Below are 9,503 nucleotides of genomic sequence, written 5' to 3' on the forward strand. Positions count from 1 at the left end.
TTTCTATATCCAATCCCGTATACTGAAGAAACTCAATCCTGTCGACTACATCCTGGATCAGGAGATCCTCACCCGCCTTCAGGATTGCCCATCCAGGTTGCCAAGGCAACGGCCCTACAAGCTTGGAGTTCCGCCTCCAGGCTCACGCCAAGTTCCTAGGCGGATTCCAGGATTGGTCCTGTCGCTGCCTCGTCACCATGGAAACCTGGCCCCGCCCTGCGCAGGCTCATCCTGAAGACCCTAAAGCTTTCCCAAAAAGACATCCCGGCCCCCCACGAAGGCCCCGCCCCTTGGTCGCTGAGGCTTCCACGAGGCCGCGTGCCACCCAGATTACCAAGGTTCCTGCTTCCATCCTGACTTCACCTCCTAAAGTCGTCGCCAAGGCGACCGGCCTTCCCGCTGTCCCTGAACTTCCGCACTCTTCAAGCGTGACTCCGCCCCCCAGCCCGCCCCCCGCCATTGTCAAGACCTCACGGCTCAGCCCACGCCAAACAGACCACGCCCCCAAGATGCTCCGCAGTCTTGACCCTCATCTCCGTCCCTGTTACTAAGGAGACTAGGCTCCGCCGCCTCGCCCCCAGGCTCCGCCCCACACGCTGGACCCGGGTCTCTGGCTTCCGGCAGTACTTACTTTGTCCTAGTGCGGCCACCGTTCGCCGCGAGACGGCCCCCTGCAGCGCGTTGCCCGCGTTCCTCCGCGAGCCCCACGCCTGCCGTGCGTGCCGTGCGTGCCATGCGTGAGCGTGCGCGGGCGCGTCGGCCGGCGAGGGAGCAGCAAACGGCCGGCGGCAGGCGCCGCGCGGGGGGCGGGCGGCGCGGAGGCGGCGGTGGCCATGGCCGAGGCGTCGCCGCAACCAGGACGGTACTTCTGCCACTGCTGCTCGGTGGAGATCGTGCCGCGCCTGCCGGTGAGACCCGGACGGGAGGGCAGTGGAGCTGTGCGCGCGAGGCTGTCTAGAGGGAAAATTGAGACCCGGCGGGGTGCGAGCAGCGTGGCGGGCAGGTCTGAGAACCTAGGGCGGCGGCGGGGTCGCCCGGAGGGGACGCCGCGTTGGTCGGACCCGGTGGGGATCGGAAGCTGAACTCCGCGATAGGGACGGCGGCCGAGCGCGTGGCCAGGACGCGGGGGCGCGCAGCGCGGCCTCGAGCGCCGCCCCGGGTCTCGCTGCTGCGCCCTGAGGAGCTGCGAATCCGACGGCGGAGCTAGAGGGTCTGGACAGGTCGAACCTGCACCTACTTGCCTGTTACAGGCCTTGTGCCAAGGCTTCAGTGTGGCTTTGACCAGTTGCACCCCCAAGGCCCCACCTGGTTGTCCCCAAGCCTCTAGCTTCTTCCTTGTAGCTTTGGACATGTGTATCCCGAGGACCCTGGCTGGGTGTCCTGCATCTTCTCCAGTTCAAGGTGGTTTTGGCCTGGTGCATGCCAGGGATCTTGCAAGTTTCTTGAGAGTGATTTTGACTAGTTCTGTGTCTGTCTGGTATCCCCAGACCTCTTCTTATCCCAGATAGATGGCTTTGGTCAGCCCCATACCTGATGGGTTCCCAGGACAGAACCCTCCCACCTTCCAGGCGTCCCTTGTTTCATACCCAGATTTGAGGCTCACTCTTGGAAAGGTTCATCTCTCTGTACTTGCAACCTGCTGTGGCCTTCCCAGACCAAGCTTGGCGCCTGTTCCTGCTCTTCGAGGGGGAAGCCTGGGTAGGTCCTTGAAAAAGTGGCAGCTAGTCTGGTGTAAGCCACACTGCCATTGCAGAGAAAGTGGCAGAGTGACATCTGGATAGGCCAGAATCTGTCAGGATGACAGGGTGTGTGGTGACATCTGGTGAGTTTCTTCTGGGGTCTCTGCACATTACCCCCTGGATGGTGACACTGACATTTTTCGGGGTGTTTAACTTTGAGAATTCAGCTTGGCTAGGTGTGGTGCCTTCTATCTCAGTACTCGGGAGGCAGAGGCAGGCAGATCTCTGAGTTTGAGGCCAACCAGTGAGTTCAGGACAGCCAGGAACCCTGTCTAGGGGTAGGGGGGCAGCTTGGAGAGAGTGGAATCTGGGGTGCCAGATGAATCTGGAATATAGAAATCTCTGTAATTGTTATTTCTGCTTGTTTCCTGTGCCTCAGCCTTGTCTCCCCAGATCTGCCTTGACCCCCTTCCCCATCATCAGTATCAGGGATTACCCTGGACTGGGGACTGTGCAACCCCTTGTCACCATTATGAGCCTCTGTGGGGAGATGTCCTGACCCAGGTGTACACCTAGCTGTCAGATTTCCTTACTGGGACCAGTGCAGCACCTGGTTCTGGCCCTGTGCCCTTGAATAAGGAGGACCCTGACCTCTCAACTGCCACTGTGCCTGGCAAAAGCCTACCTGTAAGCCCCAGTGACCCAGCATGGTCTTTGTTCTTACAGGGTTTGTATAGGCCAGCCAGTCAGGGAGTGACAAGTGTTTAAACAGAGCACGGGGGATGTTTTGTTTTGTTTCTCCAGACAGGGTTTCTCTGTGTAACAGCTCTGGCTGTCCTGGAACTCATTCTGTAGACCAGCCTGGCCTTGAACTCACAAAGATCTGCTTTCCTCTGCCTCCTGAGTGCTGGGATTAAAGACATCTCCATACCACCTGGCCAGCATGGGTGATGTTTGTATGAGCAGCTAGTGTGTGTGTAAGGGAGCAGGGGCAGGTCTGTGGGTTCAGTGGGACTTGCCATGGCCCACATTCCAGAATAGGCCACCCTGTGCACTTGTAGTGACAACTACCTCTTAGACACCTGAGTTCTGTTGCCAGAGACATCCACTTCCAGTGGTGGCATCTTCGCAGGCCCTGTGCTGTTCTGGTCTGGGGCTAGACAGGTAGGTTAGGTAGGTAGTAGCTATAGCCCTGAGCACGCCCTCTGTGCATCAGCCGCCCATTGTGCTGCTCACCCCAGACAAGTGAGCAGGGCTCTGACGCAGTGGCTCTCAACTCTTCTAGTGCTGGGACACTTTAATACAGTTCCTTATATGGGGACCCCCAACTAGAAAGTTATTTTGTTGCTACATCATAACTGTAATTATGCTATGGTTATAAATTGTAATGTAAATGTATCTTACTGCAGATTATCTGATATGGGACCCCTGTGAAAGGATCCTTCAAGCCCAGAAGGGTTGTGACCCACAGATTGAGAACAGCTGTTCTGATAGGTAGCTTGTGTCAGTTCCCGTGCAGCTGTGGCTGCCAGGCCGTGGCAGAGCTTCAGGGTGTTGGGAAGATGGCTTGTCTGGGAACGTGTCAGCAGGAAGCAGATGCGTTGGCTAGAGGTGTGGGCAGTGCGAGCCTAGACTTGATCCTCTGCTGGGCGCGTCGGTGGAGGCCGTGTGATGTACAGGTGTGGACTCAGGGTATCCTTGGGCAGGCACCTGCAGCCTGGCTCCTGGTTTTACCTGCTCATGGGTTCAGAGAAGCAGATAAGGGAAGCCTGTGCCTGCTGCTGTGTGAACCCAGTGGTTGGCATGGGATCAAGCATGAGAGGACCTGGCCTGGGTCTGGGCAGAGACTCCTACAGAGCCCCAGGCATAGTGCAGGCGTTCAGCTTTCCTGGTAGGAGACCAGAGGGCAAGGCCATGTGCCGGCCGCACAAGGTGCTACATAGACTGCTGAGACAGGTAGTGGCTGGCTGCATCTTCTGGGGCTGTGGCACACACATGACCAAGGATGATGGTTTTACACCTGGAGCCTTGGACAGGGAGCTTGCTCTGTGGCTCCCATGCCTCGCAACTCCTCAGTTCCAGAAGCCACTCCTCTTGTGCAGACGAGGGGCAGAGCAAGGTCTGTAGACCAGTGACACTGTGGCCAAAGGTCCTGGGAATGAGTCCTCCCTCCAGCCCTCCAGCCCTCCTGCCTGCCCTGCCAGCACTCAGAATGGTCCTTCGGTATGTGTTGCAGGGCTCTCCTGAGTGTACGGCACCCTATGTCTGAGCCTAGGGACTGGGAGTGGGGGGTCTTCTGGGTAGGATGTCACTGTGACCATTGAGACAGCTGCTCCCAGGAGCAGAGGAACCAGGATCAGGTGAGGCATAATGGCCTCTGCTGGGTGACCCTTGCCATTGGCTGCTGGAAGGGGTGAGAGCAGGGGGGACATTTGGCAGTGGGTGCAAGCTGACCCCAACCATGTCCCTGGGCTGCAGCTAGTGAAGGGTGGCTGGATGTGGTGGTTAAGGCAGAGTATGCCCAACCATGTGTACATTGACTGACGTTTTACCGTGCCAGGGAGGTCAGACTTCAGCCCCACCTATAGTGGGACCACCCAGTTCTCATGAGGCCTGCCCCGTGACTAATGGCATGTCCCTTCACATGTTCATGGCAGTTCAGCTGTGGAGGTGTGTCTGCAGGGGTGGTGAACAGGCCTCACATGTCAGATTGCCAAGCGGGCTACCCTCCCTGCCTTCTCTGCTCTTGTCCAGCAGCTTACAAGCTGCCTTTGGCAGGAGCAGGTCAGAGCGTGGCATGTGCTGGGTGAGGCCCGTGGTGAGGCCCGTGGGAGCAGGACAGAGCGGGCTGTGTACTGGGTGAGGCCTGTGGCCACTCTTGTTTTAGGATCCATGTGTCAATAAGAGGCCGGTGTCATGGCTGCTTGCCTGCAGCAGTGCCTGAATACTTGACGCAGTGGTCTTGTGGGAAGCATGCTCTGTTCTTTGTTTGGTTTTTTGTTTGTTTGTTTGTTTGTTTGCTTTTTTGAAACAGGGTTTCTCTGTGTAGCCCTGGCTGTCCTGGAAGTCACTCTGTAGACCAGGCTGGCCTCGAACTTAGAAATCTGCCTGCCTCTGCCTCCCAAGTGCTGGGATTAAAGGCGTGCACCACCACTGCCCGGCCTGCGCCACCACTGCCCAGCCTGCATGCTCTGTTCTTATTGGGACTTCCTGTGTGTGGTGGTGTCCCCAGAGGTGACTTGGGCCCTGAGGCCATGGGCTCTGGCCCAGAAGCACGAATGTGGCAGGTGATTGGCCTCAGAAAGGCAATTCCTGTTTTTTAGGCTTTTCCTCTTTGCCGTCCGATCCTGGGTTCCTAGCTATCCATGGCCTACCACTGTGTGTCTGAAGAAGAAGGTTTTCCTGTCATTGTAGGGTACACACTAGGTCTTGTCTAAGCCAGTACTGGGAAGTCACTGGGACAACCCAGGCTGTGGAGGAGGCCATTACTGTCCTCACTGCCCTGTGGGCCTCAGGCCCTGGCTCCACAGAACTGCCTGTGTGGCTTGGAATGGTAGCCAGACTGACCCCTGCCGTTCTGTCCCCACAGGATTACATCTGCCCAAGGTGCGAGTCTGGCTTCATCGAGGAGCTTCCAGAAGAGACCAGGTAGTGCCTAGGGCTGGGGGTTGCTGGGACCGTGGCATTCACTGTCCTGAGGACACCGGAGGGGGCTTCAGCAGCAGCTGAAAGGCTCTTTCTTCCTGTGCAGGAACACAGAAAACGGCTCGGCCCCCTCCACGGCCCCCACTGACCAGAACCGGCAGCCATTTGAGGTGAGTCCGGGTCCCTGGTCCCAGGCCCTCCCTCCCGTCCCTCAGGTTGGTGGTGTTCTTATGGGTCCTACAGTAGTCTTCTGTCTGTGGGATGGTTAAGGACTCTGCCTCTGCTGTCTGTGCAACTGGCAGGCTCACTGCATCCTCTCCACAGAATGTGGACCAGCACCTGTTCACGCTGCCACAGGGATACAGCCAGTTTGCTTTTGGCATCTTCGACGATAGCTTTGAGATCCCCACGTTCCCTCCTGGGGCCCAGGCTGACGATGGCAGGGACCCTGAGAGCCGACGAGAAAGAGAGCACCAGTCTCGGCATCGGTACGGGGCCCGACAGCCCCGTGCCCGCCTCACTGCACGGCGGGCCACTGGCCGGCATGAGGGCGTCCCCACCCTGGAAGGGTGAGTGGCCTGAGGTAGCTGGGGAGGGAGGGCCTTGCTACCACTGTGGGACAGACGTGGGCGGCAAGCACACTCCACTGGCCACCTCTCTCCCAAGGAGCCTGGGTCACCCACAGGAACGCAGTGTAGCGTTCCCAATCCCAGATGGAAGTAGAATAGTCCAGGCTCCATACCCTCAGGGCATGCATGCCCATGGCTCTGCCTACCAGGAATCCCTGTGAAGTAGGTGCACCCAATGGCTTCCTCCCATTGGTAGGAGAGCACAAGCCGATGTCTCAGCACCAGGTGGTGGGGACAGAAAGATCACTGCCAGTTTTAAGGCTAGCTTGGTCTGGTCAGTGCATTGGAGGCCAGGCTGGGCTGCAGAGCAAGCCTATCTTGTGAGGTGGTCTGCAGAACCCTGTGACACTGTCTCTCCCACAGGATCATCCAGCAGCTCGTGAATGGCATCATCTCTCCGGCCGCTGTACCCAGCCTGGGCCTTGGTCCCTGGTGAGTAGGGGACGGGTGCCCGGCCCCTCCTACCCTGCGCCCCCTGACCCGGCCTCTCCCCCCAGGGGCGTCCTGCACTCGAACCCAATGGACTACGCCTGGGGGGCCAACGGCCTGGACGCCATCATCACGCAGGTACAGCTGGCCACTCAGCATCTGTGGGGGCCCAGAGGCCAGCCTGATACAGCAGATGGGGTGCTGCTCTGTAGCTCCAGAGGCGCCTGCGTCTTAGGCTCTGGTGTCAGACACCTCTGGCCAATCCCCTCTTCCCCTCATCTCCTGAAGGATGCCCGCTGTCCTAGGGTGCACAGTGGCCTGCACCAGAGCTGTACACCTTAGACACCCCTGAGGTTTAATGGATCTAGTCTTGCTGATCTGCAACTCTGCAGAACTGGGCAGGTGGAGACTCCCCAACTCCCCACCCTATTGGGAGCCATGCCCTCCCCACTCAGGCACTCTTCCTTCTTGTCTTTCAGCTCCTCAATCAGTTTGAGAACACCGGCCCCCCACCTGCAGACAAGGAGAAGATTCAGGCTCTCCCCACGGTCCCAGTCACAGAGGAGCACGTGGGTATGCTCACTGTGGTTGGTGGACAAAGTCCCCAGGGACCTCTCCTGCGTTGGAATGCCTCTCACTGACTTGCTTCTTCTGCAGGCTCAGGGCTGGAGTGCCCAGTGTGCAAAGAAGACTACGCGCTGGGCGAGAGTGTGCGGCAACTGCCCTGCAACCACCTGTTCCACGACAGCTGCATCGTGCCCTGGCTAGAGCAGGTGACTGCCCTCCAGCCGAGCAGCCTGCACGCATGGACCTGGCCAGCTCAGGCCCAGACTTCCTGCTTGCCTGCCAAGCTCCATCACCCTAAGCCTGACAGACTCCATCCTTAACCCCAATCAGCTTGACCACCAATCAGAAAGTCTGAACTGAAAACCTAGCGCTAGTCAAACTCTCCTGACCAGACTGTCCTTAGCTCTGAGCCTACCTTTACTGTGCCTGTCTCCACCTATGGCCTCCGACTGTACCTGAACCCTAAGGCTGACCTCATTCACTCTGGTCCTGGCTTTTCTCTGACCCTGCCCTTCCTGATATGCCTGTCTGCCACCCTAGGCAGCTGCCAAACAGCCATCTTACTTGGGTTCCCAGCCCAGACTCAGACTGCTCCAACTCACACTCTGACCACACCGTAACCATGTAATCCAAACTCTGTCCCTGAGCCAGGCCGCCCATGACCCTGATTTTAACCTAGGTTCTGACCCTTGCTTGAACCATTCCCCTGACTCAGAACCTGATTGGATCCTGGGCCCTGCTCTTCCTCTAACCCCTCTTCTCTCCTCTCAAGCATGACAGCTGCCCGGTCTGCCGCAAGAGCCTCACTGGACAGAACACGGCCACCAATCCCCCAGGCCTGACTGGTGTAGGCTTCTCCTCGTCCTCATCCTCATCCTCGTCCAGCTCACCCAGCAACGAGAACGCCACAAGCAACTCCTGAGTCCCACCTGGCCATCCCCCCGGGGCTTGGTCATCCCACCCACCCCAGGTGCCCCAGCACCGCCCGCCATGGCTGTGGACTAGAGGTGCTGCCCCCCATGGCGGCCGGCAGCACCGGGCGGGCCCCAGGCTGCGGGCAGGCTCGGACTTGGCCATGGCTGCTCCTGTTTGGAGGTGTGCACATGGGTCCCATGTCCCCAGCAGGCGCCTTCAGTCCGTCTTTAACCTCACCCTCCAAATGTTCAACGGCAGAAGGGTTTTTATGATTTTAAATTATTACTGCTTTGAAATAAATGGACGTTTGAGCCACGTGCGGCCATGCATGATCTGTGGAGAGTCAGCAGAACTGTCGCCAGGCCCAGCCCGCCACATGCCCTGGGAGGCCGGGCCCAGCACCCACAGCACCGGCCTCGGGACCACGAGGGTGACCAGCAGACCCAGGAACAAACTGCTCCAGCAGACATTTTTTTTTTTTTTAAGGGAAATGTGTGTTATCTGGAAAGCTATTTAAAATACACCTACTCAAAAAAGCAGAGCCCATGGCTTGGCGTCTTCCTTCAGCCAGGGTGTCCATGACTGCATGGTGGGGCAATGCACAGGGTGGGTTGGAGCTTCTGGCAAAGGCCTGATGGAACCCAGCCCTCTGCACTGCTTGGTAGGAGGAAAGATCTGAAGACTGCTCCAGAGCTGCTAGGGCGGGAAGCTGCCTGGTGCAAGGCCTGTAGGTGAGTGAGCAGGCCTGGAGTCTCATACCACACACTTGTCTGTGGTTGGAGTGACAGATTTGCAACACGTATGACAGCACGCCTACGTATGCCACACCAGGATTACTGTGGCTGAGCAAGTCCCTAGCCTTCCTGCTCCCAAGCCTCCACGGAGAAGACCCAGAACACTCCAGCCCAAGGCAGTCACTGCTTTTGGCAGTGCTAGGACCTGCCCATCGTGTCTTCAAGTTTAGGACATGAAGAGCCCAGAGGATCACGTGACCTCAGCCCTGACCATGCTGGGATCCTTGCCTTCTACTCTGTCGGAGTCTGGGGCATAAGTCTTGGCTTCTGTAGGTCAGTGGTACTTTAGTGACAAAGGCCGCCAGCCATATCCCACTCTGAAAGCCCTAGAGCAGAAAGGGTGCCACCCACAGGTGCTATGCAGATTGCCATTCCCTGGAGATGCCTTCCCTGCCAAGAACCAGAGCATCCATTCTGAAAGCTCTTAGCACAGTGACAGATCCTGCCACTGACAAGCAACCATGCACACCAAGGCTCAAAACTTTTATTGTTGTTAGCCACCTGTCACTGGCCTCCCCAGGCTGTGATCTGTGTGAAATCAGGCTGGTCCCTCCCAGTGACTCCAGGGAACTCAGGCATTGAACACAAAGTGTTCAGAGGCCCCACATGAGCCTGGCATGATGGTGCATGTCTTTAATTCCAATACTACAGAGGCAGAGACAGACAGACCTCTTAAATTCCAGGCCAGCCTAGCCTACATAGTGAATTCCAGGCCAGCAAGGTTATGTAGAGACTGTGTGTGTGTGTGTGTGTGTGTGTGTGTGTGTGTGTGTGTGTGTGTGTGTGTGTGGTGTGTGTGTGTGTGGTGTGTGTGTATAGTAGGTGCACATGAGCACAGGTGCCGG

The 9,503-nt window shown here is 57.8% G+C and overlaps 1 protein-coding gene across 2 annotated transcripts; it reads left to right on the plus strand.

Annotated features, from left to right (window-relative positions):
- The first annotated feature begins 731 nt into the window (after positions 1-731).
- Rnf126 (ring finger protein 126) lies at positions 732-8,405 on the plus strand. 2 transcript variants are annotated; one of them, XM_076919578.1, is made up of 9 exons: positions 732-908; positions 5,269-5,327; positions 5,431-5,494; positions 5,649-5,893; positions 6,317-6,385; positions 6,451-6,520; positions 6,862-6,951; positions 7,040-7,155; positions 7,722-7,804. In XM_076919578.1, exons 1-8 carry the CDS (start codon positions 834-836, stop codon positions 7,148-7,150), a joined length of 783 nt encoding a protein of 260 aa, XP_076775693.1. In that variant the 5' UTR covers positions 732-833; the 3' UTR covers positions 7,151-7,155; positions 7,722-7,804. The 2 variants fall into 2 exon arrangements, with proteins under 2 accessions (XP_076775693.1, XP_076775692.1); XM_076919577.1 differs by having other exon boundaries at positions 734-908; positions 6,862-6,955; positions 7,722-8,405.
- The last annotated feature ends 1,098 nt before the right edge of the window (positions 8,406-9,503 follow it).

This window comes from Arvicanthis niloticus, chromosome 22, assembly GCF_011762505.2.
Source record: "Arvicanthis niloticus isolate mArvNil1 chromosome 22, mArvNil1.pat.X, whole genome shotgun sequence".
NCBI lineage: Eukaryota > Metazoa > Chordata > Mammalia > Rodentia > Muridae > Arvicanthis > Arvicanthis niloticus.